This window comes from Rana temporaria, assembly GCF_905171775.1.
Source record: "Rana temporaria chromosome 2 unlocalized genomic scaffold, aRanTem1.1 chr2c, whole genome shotgun sequence".
In the NCBI taxonomy this organism is placed as follows: domain Eukaryota; kingdom Metazoa; phylum Chordata; class Amphibia; order Anura; family Ranidae; genus Rana; species Rana temporaria.
Genome location: NW_024404408.1, coordinates 127865 through 153960, shown reverse-complemented (window position 1 = coordinate 153960; position 26096 = coordinate 127865). Strand labels below are relative to the sequence as shown.

At 45.9% G+C, this 26096-nt stretch overlaps 1 protein-coding gene across 1 annotated transcript in view; it reads right to left on the bottom strand.

The window, feature by feature from the left end:
* Positions 1-26096, bottom strand: part of LOC120921543 — a 167361-nt gene that overhangs the window by 89017 nt on the left and 52248 nt on the right. The window contains 2 exon segments of the mRNA XM_040334042.1: positions 6444-6463; positions 12053-12886. Coding sequence (XP_040189976.1) covers positions 6444-6463; positions 12053-12886 — 854 coding nt within the window.

The window sequence follows — 26096 nt, the reverse complement described above, 5'->3', positions numbered from 1 at the left end:
CCCAGAGGAGCGGGAGGGGAAATCCCCCCCCTCCCGCCGCCTCCGCCACTCTTACCGGGCCTCCCGTCCCAAAGCCCCCCCATGTTGAGGGCATGCGGCCTGGTACAGTTCAGGAGGGGGGTGCTCTCTTGTCCTCCCCTCTTTTTGTGGCCTGCAAGGTTGCATGCTTGGATAAGGGTCTGTTATGGAGTTTGGGGGGACCCCCACGCTATCTGTTTATTTTTGTTTTTTTTTCGGTGCAGGGTTTGACTTAATATATATAATAAGCTAATTTCTCTTCATTCATTACACTATATATGGCCGCTGTGTAAGAAGCAGCCTTATATCGTGTGGGTGTGGACTGAGCCATGATTGGCCAAAGGTTGTACAATACTGGTTGTACAATATTAGGATGACCCCCAGTGGAATTACATACAGAGGAACATTCACTTTAGTGTTGGATATGTCTCTGGGGTCTGCAAGCTTCTTATCCTTTGACCTTTATGTCTACATCACCCCCCTCCCCCACATCTCCAAAATGAAGAATGAAGGTGAGGAAATGTTCTGACCCTGAAGGGGTTCATCTACATTTCCACACTATATAAGGGGGTATCATCATCTGCTGGAGATAAAATACGTCACAGGGACTATGAAGGAAGAGGACAGACATGACAGGGGATTACTGGGTGTATATAGAATATAATATCCTATTACCTCCTCTGCTGACACTTCCAGCAATGTCTCCTCTTTACTTCCTCCCGACTCCCCACTCATCCAGTGTTTCATCAGATTAGGCGACCTGTCAGAATGTGTAACGGAAGTGATGCACTCCTCCACAGTAACAATACACTGAGAAGGGGGCAGGTGGACATCTTGTTACACCCACCAGAGTTTTGCATTTTACACTTATTTTTACAAGTAAACTGAGTTTTTTATAGTGTAATACAGGACTTACAACTCCGTCTGACTGGTTAGATGTTGAATTTTCAAAGCAGCGGCATGCCTGCTGATACCACAGGTTTCATAATCGGACAGAACACCGCTGCTTTTAAAATTCAACATCTAAACATCCATACGGAGTTCTAAGTATTGTATTTCACTATTTAAACTCAGTTTACTGTTAAAAATAAGTGTAATATGCAAAATTCCAGTGGGTGTAACAAGATGTCCGCTTGCCCCCTTTCTCAGCGTATCTTTACTGTGGAGGAGTGTGAGGTGTAGCAAGATGGCGGAGATGAAACGTCACTTCCGTTACCAATTCTGATGGGTTGCCTAACCTGACGAAACACTGGAACTCTCCTCATCACTTCCTGTTTGTGTGGTATATCACTTCCTCTCTGTATGGTACATCACTTCCTGTTTATATGTTATATCACTTCCTCTCTGTATGGTACATCACTTCCTGTTTATATGTTATATCACTTCCTCTCTGTAGGGTACATCACTTCCTATTTATATGGTACATCATATCCTCTCTGTACCTGTCATCACTTAATGGGGCAGATTCATCAAGGGCATGGGTGCTCAACCTGTGGCTCTCCAGCTGTTGCAAAACTACAATTCCCATAATGCCTCAGCCTTTGGGAGACATGCTTGTACCTGTCAGCGGCTTGCAATGCCTCATGGGAATTGTAGTTCCGCAACAGCTGGAGAGCCACATGTTGAGCACCCATGATCAAGGGTATACGCCGGCGGATCTCCTGATCCGCTGTCGTAACTCTGAGATCCGCAGGTCGGATCTATGCGACTGATTCATAAGAATCAGTTCCGCATAGATCTCCCTTAGATCCGAATGGTGTAAGTGACTTACACCAGTCGGATCTTAGGCTGCAATCTACCGCCGGCCGCTAGGTGTCGTCGTGTTTTTTAGCGCGTCGGATATGCAAATGCCAAGAACCGCCGATTCAAGAACGTACGCCCGGCCGTCGCTTTTTTCTTACGTCGTCTGTGTTCGGGTTTTTCCGGCGGATAGCTACCCCTGCTATATGAGGCGTAGCCGACGTTCCCGCGCCGAGTTTTACATTTTTTACGTCGTTTGCGTAAGTCCGTCGGGAATACGGATGGCCGTAAGTAACCTAGCCGCCGAAAACAATGACGTCCTAGCGACGTCATTTGGAGCATGCACACTAGCAAATTTCCCCGGCGACGCATGCGCAGTTAAATCGGCGCGGGAACGCGCCTGATTTAAATTGTACACTCCCCCTAGCCGCGGAATTTGAATTCCGCCGGGGGAGTTACGATTCGACGGTGCAATTTTCGAAGGTAAGTGCTTCATGAATCATGCACTTGCCTCGCAAAATTTCACCGGCGGATCGCAAATAAGATAGATTACGCGGATCTAAAGATCCGCTAATCTACATGAATCTGCCCCACTGTCTGTACCTCTTATAACTTCCAACCTGTTCTTTGCTTCCTGTGTGTGATTGACATCACATCCTGTCTGCTCCTGATAGCACTTCCTGTTTGTACCTGACATTACTTACTCTCTGTTTTTTTATACAGATGTCCTGTCATGGTATAGGTGACATCACCAGCTTGTGGATCTCAGATGAACTGCATCACCAATAAAACATTTGCTGTGTATGTATTCTATATCATAAAGATATATACTAGAGAGGAGGTTCAGGTTCACCACTTCTGTGGGTTTAACATATAAAACCACTACATATTTTTTTAACAAAAGTTGTGAGTGGGGCCCAGTTAGTCCAGGGTATGAGAACAGGACACCCCAAAGATACAAAGATGTAATCCTGTACTGAGCTGATCTAAGGAACCCGGTGCAGGGCTGAATTCCTGGAAGAAGTTGCACAGGTCATGTGAAGACTAGCTGAGGTCAGTGGGCCAGATTCAGCAATAGATACGACGGCGGATCTCCTGATCCGCCGTCGTATCTGTGAGACCCGACGGTCGGATCTGTGAGATCCGACGGTCGGAGCTATGCGACTGATTCATAAGTATCAGTTCCGCATAGATCTCCCTTAGTTCCGACTGGTGTGACTTACACCAGTCGAATCTTAGGCTGTAAACTCCCGCCGGCCGCTAGGTGTTGTCGCTTTTTTTTACCCGTCGCATATGCAAATGAGGAAAACCGCCGATTCACGTTCGTACGCCTGCCCATCGCTCGTTTTCTACGTCGTTTGCGTTCGGGTTTTTCCGGTGGATAGCTACTCCTGCTATATGAGGGGTAGCTAATGTTAAGTATGGCCGACGTTCCCGCGCCGAGTTTTAAATTTTTTACGTCGTTTGCGTAACGCGATCAGGAATCCCGATGGCCGCAATCGACGTACCCGCCGCAAACAATGACGTCCTAGCGACGTCATTTGGAGCATGCGCACTGGACTTTTTCGCGGTGGCGCATGCGCAGTTAAATCGGCGCGGGAACGCGCCTGATTTAAATTGTACACTCCCCCTAGCCGCGGAATTTGCATTCCGCCGGGGGGAGTTACGATCCAACGGTGCAGTTTGCGAGGTAAGTGCTTGCTGAATCATGCACTAGCCTCGCTAAATTGCACCGGCGGAACGTAAAAAACTAAGATCCAGCGGATCTAAAGATCCGCTGATCTACCTGAATCTGCCCCACTGTGTCTACCCCTGACCTTCTTCTGCAGGTCCTTTAGCGTGGTACATATGGCCTTGGGGGCCTGGACAGAGTCTTCTAAATGTGAGTGACAGTGAATCCTGGGAATAGATGTCATCAGTAAGCGTGCCCCGAGTGGGCAAAGCTACAGGTAGGACATTTGGAAAGAGTGACAGTATACTAATAGAAGGACCTCGTCACCCCTAACACTCAGCTGTGGGCCCTGTGTCTCGGTGGTGGATAGCCCAAGACTTAGACTTATGCTGCGTACATACAATCGGACATTCCAACAACAAAACCGTGGATTTTTTTCCCGACGGATGTTGGCTCAAACTTGTCTTGCATACACACGGTCGCACAAATGTTGTTGGAAATTACGAACTTCAAGAACGCGGTCATGCACCACGCGTATGACGGCACATTAAAAGTGAAGTTCTATACCAAGTGCGCCACCCTTTGGGCTCCTTCTCCTAATCTCGTTAGTAGAAGTTTGGTGAGAGACAATTTGCAGCCTTGGGCTTTTCAGTCCGTTACTGCTCTTTGCAGCGTAACGAATGTGCTATCTCCATTACGAGCGCTAGTTTTACCAGACGGGCGCTTCTGTCTCCTACTTGATTCAGAGCATGCGTGGAATTGTGTTGCGTCAAAATTGTCCCCACACGCTCGGAATATACGAGAAAGGATTTTGTTGGCGAAAAATTTGAGAACTAGCTCTCAAATTTTTGTTGTCGGAAATTCCAATAGAAAATGTCCGATGGAGCCTACACACGGTCGGAATTTCTGACCAAAAGCTCCCATCGAACATTTGTTGTCAGAAATTCCAAGCGTGTGTACATGGGGAAGCGGTCCCAACTCTTGCCAGGATGTCACATGTGAGATGTCACAGGAAGTCATGTGAGGATGGGAAGTTGCAGTAAAGTGCTGAAAATACATCTGTGTGTGGACATTATTATTATTATAATACACATGTTATATAGCACCAACAGTTTACGCAGCGCTTTCCAATGTAGAGGGAGGACAGCACAATTACAGTACCATTCAATACAGAAGGTACAGGAGGGCCCGACTCATAGAGCTTACATACTTCTGGTACAAAAGGTAATAGCGGGGGGGCGTGGCTTGGACTCCACCGAGATGGCGGTGTGACTCCTGAGCTCCGGCTAACGGCGGACTAAAAGAGCGGCTCACAGCGCACAGAGGCTTCTTTTGTAGCCCCAAGGACACCCTCATTGCTGCGGAACACCCGCTCGACAGTTCGGCGGAATGACGAGGAAGCGACAGGCCGAGCACCGGCCGAAAAAGCAGACTTTTTCTTCTCATCGCCGCTGCCTCGTGGGCAAGATGGCGCCGGCGCTTCCTCCCTGTCTGGATCCCGCACCGGACGCTTCCAGGCCATCGCTCTGCCAGACCATCGAGACTCCCCTGAGGCTGGAGAGACATCACAAGCACCCTCTCCGCCCAGCAGAAGCCCTGCAAAGTCCCGTTTCAGAGTGGACGACTCTGATGCCCAGCAATGTGAGGTAAAGGTCTAACGCTGACTCACAAGAAGACACGAGGGAGCTTCCTGACTCCATAATATCTTTCCCTACACAACATCAGCCAGTCCTGGACACAACACTCAAGGACATGCTCATCTCCTTAAGGAGCACTATTCATGGGGACATGATGTCCTGCATGAGGAAATTTAGCACTGAATTATCAGTGGTGGGTGAGAGAGTGAATCACATTGAAACCAAAATGGGGGAATACGCAACCACCATCAATGACCTAGTGGATGCGCATGACACGGTTGAGGAAGAACAATTGTGGATAAAAGCCAAATTAGCAGATTTAGAGGACAGGTCACGTAGAAACAACGTGAAAATCCGCGGCATACCAGAAAATGTGGCCCCCTCTAATCTGCGTTCGTACGCCATGACTATGCTGACCTCCCTCATGCCTGACATCCCCGCCATAGAACTGTCCATTGATAGAATCCATCGCTTGCCCAAACCCTCCTTCATACCTGAGAATTTTCCCAGGGATGTCCTCTTTAGAATGCATTTTTACCAGTCTAAAGAAAAATTGATGTCTATAACTCGCAAGGGGGAACATGGCGGCACTGAGTTTGCGCATTTACAGTTTTATGCCGATCTATCGCAGTTCACCCTGCAACTTAGGAAGAACCTGAACACGGTGACCAAGGCCTTGAGAAACCATAACATCGTATACAAATGGGGGTTTCCAACGAAGCTTATGGTGACCAAAGATGGCGTTACACACGTGATCACTTCCCCCTCCAAGGGCTTCTAGCTACTCCAGAAGTGGAACATTCTCCCTGAGGATAACTCCCCATCCGCGAGCTTTTAAACACCCAGCAGGGTGTCCCCTGATTGGAAACAAGTCACTAAGAACCGCTGATCTGACTGAACTTTCTGTCTCATCTTTGCCCTGTGCATTTGATTTCTAGGTCCTGTTTGGACCCCGCCTTTGGAGCTTTTCCACGTTTAAGCTCCCCTGCATATGAGCAGTATTTTCTGCACCCAGGTCGTTTCGACCCTCCTTTTACAGTTCGAACTTTATTTTTTTTGGTTTATTTTATGTCTGTACTTCTTTCTTAACCACTCTTGTTTACAGGAACTGCACCTTTCAGACTCTGCGAATAGCATTTCCCTCGAACATCTAACCACAAGAGACTTATGCTTCACCCACCCGATCCGGATCAACATCACACGATGGACATTTTGCCTTTTTGAAATTACCTCGATGAGGAGGGGCCGTGAGTACACAAAGCCCCTGATAATAGCATTTTGTTACTTTGTTTGGGATGCCGGTTAAAATCTTGTCAATTAATGCAAACGGTTTAAACCATCCTGTGAAGAGGGCATTGCTCTGGCGGGAAGCTAATTCTATGCGGTGCGATGTTCTCTGTGTACAGGAGACCCACTTTCATAGTGGGGCTCCCCCCAAATGCACGTATAGATCTTTTCAGCACTACTTCTTCTCCAATATGGAAGCTAAAAAAAGAGGTGTAATGATTGCTGTCAGAGATACAGTCTCTTTTTCTCTGATAGAGGAACATTCTGATCCCTCTGGTCGCTATATAATATTGGTGTGTGATATCAATGGTGTTAGATATACCCTGGTTAATGTATATGTCCCGAACAAGAGACAGATTTATTTTTTGAACGGACTCATGCGCAAGGTAGGGAAACTCCTCCAGGGATCCCTTATCTTGTGTGGTGACCTCAATATAGTACCTGACCCCCTGCTAGACTCCACCACAAAATCCCCTGGGAAAGCCCCTACCCTGGCGAACTTTCTTAGGTCCTATGACCTGTACGATGCTTGGCGCTGTACACATGCCACTGAAAGGGATTATTCCTTTTTCTCGCACAGGAACTGTTCTTATTCGAGGATCGATCTGTTTCTATTGGACAAAAGGCTGCTTACTAGAGTAACGCACTCCAAGATTAACACGATCATGTGGTCAGACCACGCTTCCATTCTCCTGACCCTAGGTGACAAATACCCTGACACAGCTGCATACGTATGGAGAGCCAGCTCTTCCATCATTCAAGACGTGACCACCAAAGAAACGATTAGAGAACGACTGACAGAATATTTCCAGATCAACACCCAGTCCACGGATAACCCATTCACACTCTGGAACGCCCATAAGGCCTTCATCAGAGGTGTGTTTATCCAGCTGGGCTCTAGGGCCAAGAAGCTGAGACAACTTAAACTGTCCAACCTTCTCAAAGAAATAGACTCCCTGGAAACATTAAACAAAACGAATCCCATAGCATCCACTAGCACCAAAATCTCAGCCTTAAGACACAATCTCAGAATCCTTCTCCTCCGTAAATTTGAAAACAAAGATAGATGTGCAAAGATGTCCTTTTACTCGACGAACAACAAAGCAGGCAAGGCACTGGCACGTTACATATGAGGCCAGCGTTTTAAGACCAAGATTGCCAAATTGACACACCCTATAAGTAAGAAACCAGTGTATGACCCTCAAAGCATTGCGGACACGTTCAGCGACTATTATAGTTCCCTATACAATTTGGATCAAGATCCCTCGACCTCCCAACCGTCCCTGAATGACATAACAGGTTTTCTTTCTAAGATTCGACTGCCCTGTCTATCCCCGGAGCAGCTGGGTGACTTGAACTCTCCCTTCACATTAAGCGAACTACTACATGCTATCAAATCTCTCCCTTCTAATAAATCCCCTGGTCTGGACGGACTTATAGGAGACTATTACAAGACCTTTCAAATGACTTTAGGCCCACATTTACTAAAAGTGTTCGAATCGGCCGCTGCGTCGGCATCTTTCCCACCTGAAATGCTTGAAGCCTTGATTGTAACGCTGCCCAAACCTGGGAAGTTACCGGATGCCCCCCAAAATTTCCGACCTATCTCATTACTAAACAATGACCTTAAGATCTATGCCAAAATGATTGCCCTGCGACTAGTGGATATCTTGCCCACATTAATAGACCCTGACCAATCTGGTTTTACGAAAAGGCAGGCAGGCGTCGGATGCAACTAGGCGCTTACTCAATATTACCCACATAGCACGGTCGACCCGAACACCTTCTCTGCTCCTAGCCTTGGATGCAGAGAAGGCGTTCGACAGGGTGCATTGGACATTCCTGAAGTGCGCTCTGGAAAAATACGGTTTCGAAAAGCACGTACTGTCAGCAATTTTGGCCTTGTACACGGTCCCGTCGGCTAAGGTTTACACGTCGGGAATGCTATCTAAACCTTTTAAAATTACGAATGGCTCAAGGCAGGGGTGCCCACTATCCCCCCTCATTTTTAACCTGCTAATGGAGCCGCTTACGGCCTCCATTAGACAGTCGTCAGATATACACGGTTTTACAATAGCGGGAAAAAAACATGTCATTAGTCTGTTCGCAGACAACGTTATTCTAATGCTCACTGATCCGGTCACTTCCCTGGAGAGGGTCTCCTGCTTGCTCCGGGAGTATGGTAAAATATCATACTATAAAGTGAATGATGCCAAATCCTTTATTTTGGATCTGGGAGTACAACGAGAGGATAAACTTCATATGCAAGGTACTTACCCTTATGTGTGGAATGATCACGCAATTGACTACTTGGGGATCCATCTTACTGCATTCGCCGAAACAGCTATTCCATGCCAATTATTTGCCATTAATAGATAAGGTCAAAGAAGGAACAAAAGCACTGAGTAAACATATCTTGTCATGGTCGGGCAGATTAGCTGCCTTCAAAATGCAGATACTGCCGCAAGTATTATACGTGTTTAGAACGGTTCCCATACCAGTGCCCAAGAAACTTTTTGGAGAAATACAGAGCATTCTATCGAGATTTATTTGGGTGGGCAAGAGAGCACGTAGTGCTTTCCATAAGATTCGCAAAATTGGATGGTGGGAGGCATGGGAGTTCCCTCATTCGCGGATTACCATATAGCGGCAATTTTGACACAGGCTAAAGGCTGGTTCCCAAACCAGCCTACCCCGATATGGGGGCCCCTTGAGCAAAATCAAGTGCCTGGCAGGGACTTGGGAGCACTTTTGCTGGCAAGTCCGTTCCTTAAAGACACATACATGGCTTACGCATCACCTATAGTGGCCACTATTGAGGCGTGGAAGCATTTTACCTCAGCTGAGATGCTTTCAACTCCGGTCGTTGACTTAGAAATTCTTATCTCCTCCTTAGCTTTAATAACACCTAATCTAAACCTGCAGAAATGGACATCGGGAGGCGTGAATTGGGTCTCTGACATTCAAGAGGGTGGTAATTTGAAATCTTTTCAGCAATTACAAACTACATTTGAGCTACCAAGTTCAGAACAATTCAACTTCCTTAGAGTGCAGTCATTCCTCAAAAGCAAACACTATAGGCCCTACAAAATCTTTTGGAAAGCAAAAGTTTTTTTCACGTCTCAGAGCAGCAAGGAGAAAGGAATAACGCTAATTTATCACTTACTCAATAATAAATCTATTTTTGAAAAAAGTAATGCTTTGCTGGCCTGGGAAAGGGATTTAGATGTCTCTTATACAGATGTACAGTGGATCAAAGCATTACATTGCACTCACTCAGCCACAAAAAGTGCCAACCTCTGGGAGCTTTACCACAAGGTCACTCAGAGGTGGTATCTAACTCCATCTAGACTTGGAAAGTTCGGTCACGGAGTGTCCCCGCTTTGCTGGAGACAATGTTCACAAGTGGGCTCACTGTTTCATATTTTGTGGGAATGTGGGAAGTTGGCTAGATTTTGGAGTAGCATTTTTGCCATTATACGCCAAGTTACGGGAATCGCGGTGCCCCTATCGCCTTCTCTAGCTATATTACACCTGGGCATAGAGGAGCTCCCTCCCCCTTTTAGGAAATTTCTTTTAGCAGCCAAATTGGTAGTACTAAGACTTTGGAGATCCAGTGTGAGCCCCAAGGTAGGAGATGTGGTTAGAACCATCTCTTTACACTTTACATATGAACTTATGTTGGCTTACTCAGAAAGCAGACACGCCACATTTATTACTCACTGGCAGGCGTGGACGGATTGGTATGATAATAACAAAACCTTTTACTTAGAGCAGTGAATTATTACCCAATGGGTGGCCTGGAGGAATAGGAAAAACCCTAGTTTGGACACAAATTTACTATAAATCCTTGTTCAACGGAGATGTGCTGGTTCCTTCTTTTTCTTTTACTCTCTTTTTTGTTATTTTTACTTTTTCTGTTTAATGGTATAATCAAACAATATAGAGCATGTGGCTACACGCTCAATAGTAAAGCTTAAATCCTCCCTATTATGGAATACACATATGCAAGAAATGTACTATTGCACAATCTTTGCAATTGATGCTAGAACATGTGCAGCAGGGATGACATTGGTCTGTTTCCATGGGTTGCAGCGTGTACCCAAAGGGGTGACCTATGGAAAAGTTGGACCTCAATGATATGTTATTTACCTATAGGTATGTAGATTTGCATTTCCTGTACTGTACAATTGTCTTATTACCTTGAAATGAGGATGTCTACTTTTGCTGTTCTTTTGACATCCACCTGCATTAATGTAGAAATGCATATGACATGTTTTCCATGTTTGTTCAAATCTTATAAAACAATAAAAAACTATTGAAATTAAATATTCCATAGCTTGTAGATGCTATAACTTTCACACAAACCAATTAATATGCATTTATTTGGAATTTTTAAAAATTATGGACATGTAGTAGAATTCATTTTTGCCAAACTATATGAAAACATTTTATTTTATTGGATATGTTTTATAGCAGAAAGTAGAAAATTGTTTTTTTTTTTTTTTTGAATATTCATATTTTTTCCAATGATATAATAAAAAAATAAGCAGCACTGTGCCAAATGGCAAAAAGAAAATGCTCTGGTCATGAAGGGTGTAAAACTTTCCGGGGGTAAGGTAGTTAAAGCCTATCAGTCCCAAAAATATGATGATGTACATTTGGGTAGACTACAAATGCTAAACATATAGGGCCAGATCCACAAAGAAGTTACGCTGGCGTATCTATTGATACGCCGCGTAACTTCTAGGATGCTCCGGAATTTTGCTAAGATCCGACTGGCGTAAGCCTCTTATGCCGTTGTATCTTAGTTGCATATTTACGCTGGCCGCTAGGTGGCGCGTCCCTAGATTTAAGCGAGAAATATGCAAATTAGGTAGATACGCCGATTCACAAACGTACGTCCGCCCAGGGCATTTTTTACGTCGTTTACGTAAGGCTTTTTCCGGCGTAAAGTTACCCCTGCTATATGAGGCGTACGCAATGTTAACTATGGACATCGGGCCACCGTCAAATTTTTTAAGTTTTACGTCCTTTGCGTAAGTCGTTCGCGAATAGGGCTGTGCGTAAGTTACGTTCACGTCTAAAGCATTGACGATTTGCAGCGTAATTTGGAGCATGCGCACTGGGATTCTTTCACGGACGGTGCATGCGCCGTTCGTAAAAAACGTGGGGGTGTATTGACGTGGGGTCACGATTAGTTAGCATAGAACACGCTCCCAACCAGCCTCTTTTGAATTAGGCGGGCTTACGTCGCTTGATATATGCTACGCCGCGGTAACTAAAGTCGTAACTTCTTTGTGAATACAGTACCTACCTCTCTATGTTACGGCGGCGTAGCGTTTCTGAGATATGCTACGCCCGCCTAAAGATAGGCGCATGTACATGGATCTGGCCCATAATGTGCAGAACTGAGACATTGCCAGAAATAAAAATGCTCTGATACTCAAAGGGTTAAAGGAGAGAAAGGCCCCGGGACTAAAATGGTTAATGACAGATTGGGCAAAATCAATAATGACATACATGGTGCATAGTTCCACTTAACATCACACAATGTTTTCAGGGTCAAAAAATTGTTCTTCACAAATAAAGTCTACAAAAAAAAGGATCTGCTACCCCTTTAATAACTTCTTCCAGTGTTTCCTCACTGCAGCTGAAGCTTGTGGATCCTCTGGTGTTTGATTAGCCTGGAATTAACCGTAAAAGCTTTGTCACATTCAGAACATTGAAATGGCTTCTCTCCAGTGTGAATCCTCTGGTGACTGATAAGGTGCGACTTCTGTGTGAAAGCTTTGTTACATTCAGAACACTGATATCGTTTTTCTCCAGTGTGAACCCTCTGGTGTCTGATAAGGATTGACTTCTGTGTAAAAGCTTTGTCACATTCAGAACACTCATATGGCTTCTCTTCAATGTGAATTTTCTGATGTCTGTTAAGCCCTTTCTTGTCTGTATAAGCTTTGTCACATTCAGAACACTCATAGGGCCTCTCTCCAGTGTGAGTCATCTGGTGTCTGATAAGTTCTCTCTTCTCTGCAAAAGCTTTTTTACATTCAGAACACTCATACCGCTTATTTCCCGTGTGAATCATCTGGTGAATGAAAAGGTGCGACTTTGTTTTATAAGCTTTGTTACATTCAGAACACTGATAAGGCTTCTCTCCAGTGTGAACCCTCTGGTGTGTGATAAGCTCTCTCTTTGTTGTAAAAGCTTTGCCACATTCAAAACACTCATAGGGCTTCTTTCCAGTGTGAATTATCTGGTGTCTGATAAGATGTGACTTCTCTGTAAAAGCTTTGTCACATTCAGAACACTGATATGGCTTCTCTCCAGTATGAATCCTCTTGTGTGCAATAAGATTTGACTTCTCTGTAAAAGCTTTGCCACATTCAGAACACTGATACGACTTCTCTCCAGTGTGAATCCTCTGGTGTGTGATAAGATTACACTTTTTTGTAAACGTTTTATCACATTCAGAACACTGATATGGCTTCTTTCCAGTGTGAACCTTCTGGTGTGTGATACGTTTTGCCTCCATTCTAAAGCCTTTTTCACATTCCAAACAAGAAATATCTTCTGAAATGACTCCTCTTATGTATACATGGGTTGGACTTTACTGTAAAGCCATTGTCACTTCCAGAACACAGAAATGACTTCTCTCTTGTTGTCCTCTGTGGTCCTCAATGTTGAAGAGGATTCAGAACACTTACAACATTTAGAACTCGGATATGTTTTGAATCCTGAGTGAATCCTGTGTGAATTGCAAAAAAAAACTTTCCGTCACTTAAGACACTCATATGGCTCGTTTCTCATCTGACTTGGTCATATTTTTTAAGACAAGTCTGACCAAAAACTCGGATCATCAATCCACCTATACAGGAAAAAAAAAAATCAGAATTCTATATAAAGGATTAAATAAAGTTACTTTCTATTTTTTATATTCATTATTAAATATATCGTATATATAGAAGGAATATGTACAATATTATACATGTTTAAATATTTGTATTCTATTTTATTGAGGACAATCTATTATTCCCATTGGCTGGCAACATTTTCAATTTATTACAATTTCCTGCAGGAGAATCTAATTTCTTTGTTCTAATTTAGAGCATTGTGCTGCATAGTGATGGGGGGGGGGGGGGTGCTTGGGATTGACTTGTGGGCACCTTTTGCAAAGCCATTTAAAAATCCAAACATTGCCGATGTAAATACAAACCCCATTGAAGTCAATAGGAGGCAAATTCTGAGTAACGTTTTTTCCAGAAGTCTTTCAAGACAACATCTTTGAGAGAGAAGACTCCTCCTCCCATTCCCATGAAACACTGCATCTCCTAATCTTTTAAAAGGACTGGGCCGCATTCAGATACATTGGCGTATCTGTCCGGCCCGCGTAAAGCATCTCAGATACGTTACGCCGCTCTAACTTTGGGCTCGAGTTCTTTATTCACAAAGAACTTGCGCCCTTAGTTAGAGCGGCATAGCATATGTGTTGCGGCGTAAGGCCGCGTAATTCAAATGGGGATGTAGGGGGCGTGTTTTAAATTTTCCTTGACCCCACGTTTCTTACGTTTTACTTGAACGGCGCATGCGCCGTCCGTAAAATATCCCAGTGCGCATGCTCGAAATTCTGCCGCAAGGACGTCATTGCTTTCGACGTGAACGTATATTACGTCCATCCGTATTCGCTAACGACTTACGCAAACGACGTAAAAAATTCAAAATACGAGGCGGGAACGACGGCCATACTTAACATTAGCTACCCCTCATATAGCAGGGGTAACTATACGCCGGAAAAAGCCGAACACAAACAACGTAAAAAAAATGCGCCGGGCGGTCGTTCGTTTCTGAATCGGCGTAACTCCTCATTTGCATATTCGTCGCGTACAAAAAACAAAACGCCACCCAGCGGCCGGCCTGGAATTGCAGCCTAAGATCCGACGGTGTAAGTCACTTACACCTGTCGGATCTTAGGGATATCTATGCTGAACCTGATTCTATGAATCAGTCGCATAGATACGACCGACGGAACTCAGAGATACGACGGCGTATCAGGAGATACGCCATCGTATCTCTTTCTGAATCTGCCCCACTGTCTCCAGCTAGCCCCTCAGTTCATTCAGTTTACCTTTGGCCCAGTGCTGGAACAAGGTAATCCAGGGCCTGGGGCTAAAATGGAAAACTGCCCCCCCCCCCCCCAGTCTATCATCCCCACCAATTCCCGATCCCTGTTGGGAAAAGAAGAGGGCGGGTTAATATATCTGCATGTGCCAACATTTTTGTAATGTTTGTAGCATCCTATTGCATAGTAACAATATTTTTTACATCTGGCGACTGCAGACTTTAGCCCGCTGTCAGCTGAATACAGGTCATAGAAGTGCAGAAATAAGTGCACTCTGGTTACCTACAGGTGTCCTTTCACATGGGTATTTCTTTCAGGTCCTCCTCTCAATTTGTCAGGAAGACCTGATTGGAAAGGTCCATGCAGTCCTATCAGGAGGACCTGATCGGAAGGTCCATGCAGCCCTATCAGGAGGACCTGATCGGAAGGTCCATGCAGCCCTATCAGGAGGACCTGATCGGAAGGTCCATGCAGTCCTGTCAGGAGGACCTGATCGGAAAGGTCCATGCAGCCCTATCAGGAGGACCTGATCGGAAGGTCCATGCAGCCCTATCAGGAGGACCTGATCGGAAGGTCCATGCAGTCCTGTCAGGAGGACCTGATCGGAAAGGTCCATGCAGCCCTATCAGGAGGACCTGATCGGAAAGGTCCATGCAGCCCTATGGACAGGCTGATGTAAATGGACTTTACACACCTCCCTAGCTCTGAATCCTTCCAGGGCTGGAGTTTTTGTTTTAAAAGGACTGAGTCCTCTTCCATTTATCTGGACCTAAATGTGACACATCGGAGAAAGCCTGATGTAACCAGACAGTAAATAGACACTGGAGTCTGTTTTCATCCAGCCGCCCATAGAGCTGTCACAGGTCCTCCTGTGTCTCCTGCCACAAACAGAAATGGGGACAGATGTAAAAAACTGACATCCATCCTGTTCAGCTCTGATTCAGGAAGGGATCTGCTCATGGATCCTCTGCTGATTGAAGTGGGCTCCGTTCCGTTTCAGAGGATCCTTAGGGCTTGTTCACACATGTGTCTGGGGGAAGTAAAACCGGGTGGTTGAGCCATGATTTTACTGACCCCCTGTCTGAACACTAAACATACAACTGCTACCAGCTGTACACATGCCCCGGCCACAGTGCTGTGCCTAAACAGAAGGTTGCCATGAATAAGCACTGATTTTGTGTGAAACGTTGGCTGTTCCCCTGTTTCTGTTGCTGTGATCTGGTGATGTATTTGCTGTTCATTTAATAAAAGACAACCTGTACGGTTTTTGGAGTGCGGCCATCCATCCTTCATTCAACTTTTATGCTTGCCTGGTGCACCGCCAGCACCCTTGGAATCCTGTATCAGTGTGTGACCATATAGTAGACCCACCTGGAGTGGTGACTTTCTTTCTTCCAGAAGGTTGCTGCCGCCGAATGCGATAATGCAGTTCAATGGGGCTGTAGTGCAACTGCCCTGCATGTGACTGTAGAGGGGTAGTACTGCAATTATCAGGTTAGGGGCCCATTCACACCAGGAAATTCATGGGAATCGCATGGGAATGTTGTGCGGTTCCGGTGCAATTCATATGCCTTTCTGTGCAGTGTGATTTCTGCCCCATTCATTTTGAATGACCTTAAAATCGCACTGCACCAAAAGTATTGCATGTACTACATTTATGAGACGCATGTCAACCCCCTTGCATGCTACTTTTGTACCATGTGATCTGGTGTGGGTAAACACACTGCGTTTACGTCCTGCATTTGGGGTGACATTAAGGGCAGTGTGATTGGAATGCGGTGCGGGAAGTCACACAGGAACGCGGTTTTCCCGCACTGCATTCTAGTGTGAATGGGCCCTGAATCAGGCGATGAGGGGGCAACATATCACCTCCTCTCCACCTCTCAAACAGGTCTGGAAAAAGATCCAAGCATGAATCACTTTTCATAGGAGCAACAGTCACACACTATAGCTGGCCATAGACAGATCAAAATTTGGCTCAGTAGAATCCGGACAAATTTCGATCCATCTATAGGCAGGCTGGTTGTACTAAAGTTGATTTATCGAACAATAAATTCAACAAGCCAGTCTGTTTTGTTTTTTGGGGACGATCACTGCCGCAGAGTATATCCATCAGCAATGAACATTGTATAAATAAATAAATATTCCTGCACTTATCCCTCCACCTCTCAATGTGAATAAACAAAGCATTAGATGCAAATCACAAATGAAAGAAAGCTGCAACCAAAAAGTCCGAACACAAGACTTAACAGTAATTAAAAGTAGGTGCGCCATCTAGTGCCAAACTCTGAAAACTACTCAGATGATAATAAATGATATCAGAACAATAATCTTATACATGTGTAACATCTTTCCAGACCCTGGGAGGTTACCATTTCCTGGTGCTGGACAACATGTTTCTGAAGCTTTGTTCGGTCAGAGGAAGAGCGGAGGAGAAGGTGGCCGGCTGACCGATGCATTTAAACATGTTTTTACTCCTCAGCGTCCAGGGCTGAGAGGTTCAAGCAACCATCGCCAGCGTCTGCATTACATGGTGCAGGAATATCTAGGGGCAAGAGCAGACTTGGAGAACTTTCCAACAAAGCATGCACTGAGTTACTGGGTCTTAAAGATGGACCACTGACCAGAACTTGCTCAATATGCAATTGAGCTACTGCCCTGTCCTGCTATCAGTGTGCTTTCAGAACACACATTCAGTACTGCTGGAGGGTATGTAAGGAATCAAAGAGTGCGCCTGTCCACAGACTCCATTGATAGGCTCACATTTATAAAAATGAATCAGTCCTCGATCAGCAGCTATCAAGCCCCTGATGCTGATTTAACTGATTGAATTTGCTATGGATTAACTACACATCCTTAAAAAAAAAAAAAAAAAAAAAAACAGCGTGCGGTTCTCTCCCCCCCCCCCAAAAAAAAAATCCATACCAGGCCCTTTGGATCTGCTATGGATTTTAAGGGGAAGTCCATACTAAAATTGTAAAAAAGTTTGGCGTGGGGTCCCCCCAAAATCCATACCAGACCCTTATCCATGCAAGCAGCCTGGCAGGCCGTAAAAGGGGGGTGAGCACCCCCTCCTCCTGAACCATACCAGGCTGCTTGCCCTCAAAATGGGCAGGGTGCTTTGGGGTCCCCCAAAGCACCCTCCCCATGTTGATGGGGACAAGGGCCTCATCCCCACAACCCTGCCCCAATGTATGTGGGGGTATGCGGGTAGGGGGCTTATTGGAAACTGGAAGACCTCTTTAACAAGGGGACCCCAGATCCTGGCATCCCTATCTGAATGGGTATGGGGTACAATGTGGGAAGTGCTCTGTGTTGTACTCTCGCCTTCTGTCAGAAGAGCGCTCCTCCGTAGAGCACATGGATCGTTTTTGCTGCAGATCGCATTGCACTGTACACACACACACAGTTTGATTACCGCCCCCCATCCACATTTCCTCCTGCTAGGAGGTGAGCAGCCCTTGGAGGAGATTGGGGGGCGGTAATCAAACTGTGTGTGTCCAGAGAAATGCAATCTGCAGTAAGGCCCCTTTCAGACTGGGGCGGGACCTGCGGTGGCGGTATAACGCCGCTAAAAATAGCGGCGCTATACCGCCGGAATTGCCGCGGGTATCAGCCGCTAGCGGTGCGGTATTAACCCCCGCTAGCGGCCGATAAAGAGTTAATATCGCCCGCAATGCGCCTCTATAGAGGCGCATTGCGGGCGGTATTGCCGCGGTTCCCATTGTTTTCAATGGGAAGGAGCGGTGAAGGAGCGGTATACATGCCGCTCCTCTCACCGCTCCAAAGATGCTGCTGACAGGAGATTTTTTTGTCTCCCGCCAGCGCATCGCCTCAGTGTGAAAGCCCTCGGGCTTTCACATTGAGTCTGCAGTGCAGGAGTTTTTCAGGCGGGATAGCAGCGCTATTTTTAGCGCTTTACCGCCTGAAAAACTCCTCAATGTGAAAGGGGCCTAAGAGCGATCCTGTCTCATGTGCGGTATGGATGAACGCTCTTCTGACAGTGACGGTGAGAGCGCAACACAGGACACCTCCTCCTGGCTTTGTAGTGACTTCCTCCTGTAAGTTGGGGGGGGGGGGGGATGGGTGGCTATCTGTACTGGGAAATGTAATGGGGATTTGGGGAGTGGGATATGTTCAAGAATGGAGGATGGGTGGGGGGATATGTACTAGGAGCAGGGTTGGGGGGGATTTGAGCCAAGAGAGGAGATGTTTGTGCTAGGAGTGGGGTGGGAGATTAGTGCTGGGGGGATAGAGAAGGTAATTTAGAGGGGGTTGTGCTGGGAGGAGGGATTTGTGGGAATTTGTCCTAGGAGGGGATTGAAGAAAGATTTGTGCCAGGAGGGGGTGGGGGAATTTGGGGTAATAGCTGGAATTGGAGGGGATTTTAGCTGGGAAGGGGGATTTGGAGGAGAAGATTTGTGCTAGGATACAAAGTTTGAGAAGAAATAGGATGTGTGCTAGGCGGGGGATTTTTTGGGGGTGAGGAAGGGATTGGGGGAGGGGGCAATTTGAACTGGGAATTAGTGGAATATGTACTGTACATTATTTTTTAGGGAGAATTTTGTCTTGAAGATGGAATTTATGTTTTTTTATGTATGATGGAATGTTTGTGTCCACTAATAATGATTTTCATGTATTTTTAGTGAAAATATTGTTTTGATATTTTCTAGGGGGGCATCAGGTAGGCTGTACGGGCCCCTGCAATTTCTAACAGCGGCCCTTCTAACAGTGGTGGCACGTCCATTAGGTGCACATGTGCGCCGCCCCCCGATCCATGCGTCCGCCCCCTAATCTACTTTCAGGGTGCCGGATGCATGGATTTCAATGGGGGAGTTGAAGCACATTATTAGAGCCCGAGGCTCTAATAGGCTTCAAAATAGGGTGGGCTTTGGGGTGCAGAGCACTCTGAGCCCACCCAGTTGTGTGACGATAGCGAATGAATATTCTCCATTCTCACACTGATTCTCCTCCCCGCCAATCAGTAAGTAGGTTGTGAGACCCGTCATCTGATTGCTTGAAATGAGAGGCAATCCTATTGGACGCATAGGAGGAGGAGACGCCCACCCACTGCCTGTCACCCGCCTGCCTGTAACCTAGATGGGGCAAGTGCTGGGTGACCGACTGACCACAAGTAGAGAGGTCAGCACTATTGTAATGTACAACACAATATATAGAGTAGAGGGGTCAGCACTATTGTAATGTACAACACCATATATAGAGTAGAGGGGTCAGCACTATTGTAATGTACAACACAATATATAGAGTAGAGGGGTCAGCACTATTGTAATGTACAACACAATATATAGAGTAGAGAGGTCAGCACTATTGTAATGTACAACACAATATATAGAGTAGAGGGGTCAGCACTATTGTAATGTACAACACAATATATAGAGTAGAAGGGTCAGCACTATTGTAATGTACAACACAATATATAGAGTAGAGAGGTCAGCACTATTGTAATGTACAACACAATATATAGAGTAGAGAGGTCAGCACTATTGTAATGTACAACACAATATATAGAGTAGAGAGGTCAGCACTATTGTAATGTACAACACAATATATAGAGTAGAGGGGTCAGCACTATTGTAATGTACAACACAATATATAGAGTAGAGCGGTCAGCGCTATTGTAATGTACAACACAATATATAGAGTAGAGAGGGGTCAGCACTATTGTAATGTACAACACAATATATAGAGTAGAAGGGTCAGCACTATTGTAATGTACAACACAATATATAGAGTAGAGGGGTCAGCACTATTGTAATGTACAACACAATATATAGAGTAGAGGGGTCAGCACTATTGTAATGTACAACACAATATCTAGAGTAGAGGGGTCAGCACTATTGTAATGTACAACACAATATATAGAGTAGAGGAGTCAGCACTATTGTAATGTACAACACAATATATAGAGTAGAGGGGTCAGCACTATTGTAATGTACAACACAATATATAGAGTAGAGAGGTCAGCACTATTGTAATGTACAACACAATATATAGAGTAGAGAGAGGTCAGCACTATTGTAATGTACAACACAATATATAGAGTAGAGAGAGGTCAGCACTATTGTAATGTACAACACAATATATAGAGTAGAGAGGTCAGCACTATTGTAATGTACAACACAATATATAGAGTAGAGAGTTCAGCACTATTGTAATGTACAACACAATATATAGAGTAGAGGGGTCAGCACAATATTATAGTCATAGTGCCCCTTAGACTGCTGGTCAGGGGGGACAAATGATTTGGGTCTGTGGTCAGCAGGATGAAAACAATGTTCAGCCATAGTGGTCAGTGGGAGGAGTCTGATGTTACAGACTATGGTATCGGGGTACAGGGATGTGGGGGGTCAGACAACACACGGGGTATCACCTTCTGTTGTATATCCACAGAAATCACCCAGCACGCTGGCAGATTGTCAGGAGGACCCCAAGTTCCCACCCCAGACAGGGGTAACAGCTGTATAACAGCACACACACTCTATTATCCCACCACTGCCACACACATGACAAGGAGGGAAGCCCCACGGGAACTAGAAAACCAGGAGAGGACCTTGTTTGGTGGAGGAGGGAAGGAGAGGGAGATTATTGGTAGCCAGTAGAGATGGGCTCGGGCATGTTCAGGATCTCGCCAGGAAGCCGGCATTGCACACCACTAATAACAGGCAGTGAGACATTTCCTGGTCTGTGCCGCTGCGGATCGGGAAATGTCTCACTGCCTGTGATTAGTGCTTTGTGATGCCGGCTTCCTGGCGGGATCGGGCACGTGGGGTTCCGAAAAACGCTCAAGTCCATCTCTACTGGCCAGTAAAACCACCTGTGATAGACTTGGCACAGCCTGAAATACCTCTGGCCACCACTAGAGGGAGACTCCACACATATCTAGCTGGCTGACCACACACAGGCAGATACAGATCTTACATACAATCTGGTGAACTCGAACGGTTAGGGAGCAGTCTAGTAACATACAACATGGTGACGGGGAGGAAATGGGGTGAACAGGGAGGCAGTTGGGGTGACAGGGAAGTGGGGTGGACAAGTGGAAAGTGAGAGGTAAATGGGAGGGGAAAAAAAATGCCCGTTATCTGTGGTCAGTGGGGTTGGGGGGGATATTCAATGAAGGGAAATGTTGGACATTAGTGATTTTTTAGGAAAAATGGGAATATAGGTATTCAGTAGAGAGAAAGGGGGCATTGGTGTTCAGTGGTAGAGAGGTGGACAAGGAGGCAGTGGTGGAAAAAAGGGGTGGATGGGGAAGATAGCGGGGGGTGGGGGGAGTTAGTGGTACTGATTGAGAGATGAATACCTGGATGATGGTGTCCTGAGTCTTCTATGGTTGAGGTCCTCTCGGATGGTCCCTCTTGGCTCCTCTGATGAGTCTTCTATGGTTGGGGTCCTCTCGGATGGTCCCTCTTGGCTCCTCTGATGAGTCTTCTGTGGTTGGGGTCCTCTCGGATGGTCCCTCCTGGCTCCTCTGATGAGTCTTCTGTGGTTGGGGTCCTCTCGGATGGTCCCTCTTGGCTCCTCTGATGAGTCTTCTATGGTTGGGATCCTCTCGGATGGTCCCTCTTGGCTCCTCTGATGAGTCTTCTATGGTTGGGGTCCTCTCGGATGGTCCCTCTTGGCTCCTCTTATGAGTCTTCTATGGTTGGGGTCCTCTCGGATGGTCCCTCTTGGCTCCTCTGATGAGTCTTCTATGGTTGGGGTCCTCTCGGATGGTCCCTCTTGGCTCCTCTTCTATGGTCGGGTGACTTCTGACTCTTCCCAGCACGGTGACTGGACATGAAGGGGGAAATCTCTCCCACCTCTCGGCTTCTCTTCCTCCGGCTCACAAGTGTCCACAATCAGGGGAAAGTTCTCCTCCGTGTCCCTGATGGAAGATGGAGGCTTCTTGTCCTGGCTGAGAGGTGTGAGGGACGTTCTGTGTCTGCACTACGGATCTGGGAAGACTCCAATCACATTGTGAGCCAGCTTCCTCACAGGGGGCCCCTCCCCCACAGACGTCCTGGGGCCATGCTGACTACAAACAAAGAGAGAGGGGGAGGGGGACTCACATCTGGAGTCATTCAGTGCCATGTGCTTCTCATTCACTACAATCTAAAGAGAACCCCTCCCCCCTTTTAACCGCTTGACACCCCCAGGCTTTTTTTGTTTACAAATTGAAATCAGTACGTTTTGCTAGAAAATGACTTAGAACCCCCAAACATTTTACTTCTAGCAGAGACCCTAGAGAATAAAATGGTGATTATTACAATTTTTTATATCACACAGTATTTGTGTAGCGGTTTTGCAAATGCAGTTTTTTGTAGAAAAAAAAACACAACAGTCACACCAATTATTTTGTATAATGTGAAAGATGATGTTACAGCGAGTAAATAGATACCCAACATGTCACACTTTATAATTGCGCACACTCCTGGAATGGCGACAAACTACAATACTTATAAATCGACATAGGTGACGCTTTAAACGCCTTTACAGGTTACTATTTTGGAGATACAAAGGAGGTCTGATGCTAGAATTATTGCTCTCGCTCTGACGATCACAGTGATACCTCACATGTGTGGTGCGAGCGCTGGCCGGACATACGTGTGCGTTCACATTTGCATGTGAGCACGGGGGATGGGGGGCACTTACTTTACATTCTGGGCCAGATTCACATAGAATCTGGCTACGCTGCGGCGGCGTAACGTATCCCATTTACGTTACACCACCGCAAGTTTACAGCGTAAGTGCTTGATTCACAAAGCACTTGCCTGTAAACTTGCGGCGGCGTAGCGTAAATCCGCCCGGCGCAAGCCCGCCTAATTCAAATGGGGCGGGCACCATTTAAATTAGGCGCGTTCCCGCGCCGAACGTACTGCGCATGCTCCGTCCCTAAAATTACCCGACATGCATTGCGCTAAATGACGTCGCAAGGACGTAATGGGTTTTGACGTTAACGTAAATGCCGTCCAGCGCCATTCACGGACGACTTACGCAAACGACGTGAAATTTCAAATTTCGACGCGGGAACGACGGCCATACTTAACATTGGCTAGACCACCAAGAGGGCAGCCTTAGTTTTACGCCACGTATCTCGACGGAAACTACATAAATTTAGAGCCACGGGCAAAGCGTACCTTCGTGAATCGGCGTAACTAGTCATTTGCATATTCTACGCCGACCGCAATGAAATCGCCACCTAGCGGCCGGCCTAGAATTGCAGCCTAAGATCCGACGGTGTAAGTCAATTTCACCTGTCGGATCTTAGTGAGAACTATGCGTAACCTGATTCTAATGCCGCGTACACACCATCACTTTATGTGATGAAAAAAAATGACGTTTTAAAAACGTCACTTTAATTGACCGTGTGTGGGGGAAAACGTTGTTTTATGTCTTCTAAAAAACGGAATGGGGGGCACTTACTTTACATTCTATTTTTTTTTAACACTGTAACTTTAAGCATTTGTGCGCAGGGAGGGATGGGGGCGCTTTAAATCTTTTTATTTTTATTATTATTATTTATTTTACTTTTTATTTTTACACCGTCCCTTTATTTTTTATCACTTATATTCCTATTACAAGAAATATAAACCTTCCATGTAATAGAAATAAGAGATGACAGGTCCTCTTTATGGAGAGATCTCATGTAATAGAAATAAGAGGTGACAGGTCCTCTTTATGGAGAGATCTCATGTAATAGAAATAAGAGATGACAGGTCCTCTTTATGGAGATCTCATGTAATAGAAATAAGAGATGACAGGTCCTCTTTATGGAGAGATCATGTAATAGAAATAAGAGATGACAGGTCCTCTTTATGGAAATCTCATGTAATAGAAATAAGAGATGACAGGTCCTCTTTATGGAGATCTCATGTAATAGAAATAAGAGATGACAGGTCCTCTTTATGGAGATCTCATGTAATAGAAATAAGAGGTGACAGGTCCTCTTTATGGAGATCTCATGTAATAGAAATAAGAGATGACAGGTCCTCTTTATGGAGAGATCATGTAATAGAAATAAGGGATGACAGGTCCTCTTTATGGAGATCTCATGTAATAGAAATAAGAGATGACAGGTCCTCTTTATGGAGATCTCATGTAATAGAAATAAGAGATGACAGGTCCTCTTTATGGAGATCTCATGTAATAGAAATAAGAGGTGACAGGTCCTCTTTATGGAGATCTCATGTAATAGAAATAAGAGATGACAGGTCCTCTTTATGGAAATCTCATGTAATAGAAATAAGAGGTGACAGGTCCTCTTTATGGAGAGATCTGGTGTCAACGAGACCTCAAATCTCTTCTCATGGGGCTGTTGTGGCTTTAGTCTCCTCTCGCCCTCGTCTCTGCACTCCTCTCGCTCTCGTCTCCCTCTGCCCTTTTTTTCCTGGGCGCCAGGCTGCCCCTCCTCCTATTTTTGCAGGGCATGCTGGGGCTGTAGTTTTTCTTTAATTGATGAAAATAGAGCTATAGTCTTCTGGGACTACATGTCCCATGGTGCACTTGTCCTGGCTCCTCATTGGTCCATGGCTGCAGCCAATTGGGAGGCAGGAGGAATCAGAGTTTACTGCTTGATGGGAGAAAGGGGGTGAGCGGGTGAAATACACTGACAGCCCACGCTCGCTTCTCCCCTTGTCACAGGGCGGGCAGTGGTGGCAGCTCTGGTGTGCCCACAGAGAGGGCTCTGCATGCCATGAGTTCACATCACTGGAGTAGAGTTCTAACGCTTTGATGGCCAATGCTAGCAGCTGGCCACATCGGATCGTTTCTCGGGTGAACCGGCGGAAACAGTAAGGCCGCCGCCTCAGAAACTAGTCCAGCGGCTTGTGAGCGCCTCAGACAGATTTCATGAGAAAGCCGACCGCCTGCAGAAAAGAACGGCGCCGGGGTCATGGCCGATATCTTCATCTGTAATCCCGATAAACCACTTCCAACCTCCAATGTATAGAGATGTATTGTGGTTGGTAAGTGGTGAATACACGCGCGCCCCCCACAAACTCCATGGGGCGCGCATTGGGTGTGCTCTGTGATCACAGATTGGGGTAAAGGGTCAACAACAAGGGCCCTTTGCCATGTGATCAGCTGTGTCCAATCATAGCAGGTCACATGTAAACAGACTTGCCGGTTATCGGCATTTCTATTCCTAATGCACTGTCTCTGTGTGAGGAAAGGAGAGGAGATAACTGGTGGGTCTGATAGGGCACAGAGAGTACATTGTTTACACCGATCATCAGTGCCCTGAATATCAGAGCCGCCCCTCATCAGTGCCCTGAATATCAGAGCCGCCCCTCATCAGTGCCCTGAATATCAGAGCCGCCCCTTATCAGTGCCCATCAGTGCCCTGAATATCAGAGCCGCCCCTTATCAGTGCCCATCAGTGTCTTCTCATCAGTGCCCTGAATATCAGAGCCGCCCCTTATCACCGCCCATCAGTGCCCTGAATATCAGAGCCGCCCCTTATCAGTGCAGCCCCTTATCAGTGCCCATCAGTGCCCTGAATATCAGTGCCCTGAATATCAGTGCAGAAGAAAAATTACTAATTTGTAAAATTATATACCGTATTTATCGGCGTATACCGCGCACTTTTTTGCCCTGAAAATCAGGGCAAAATCGTGGG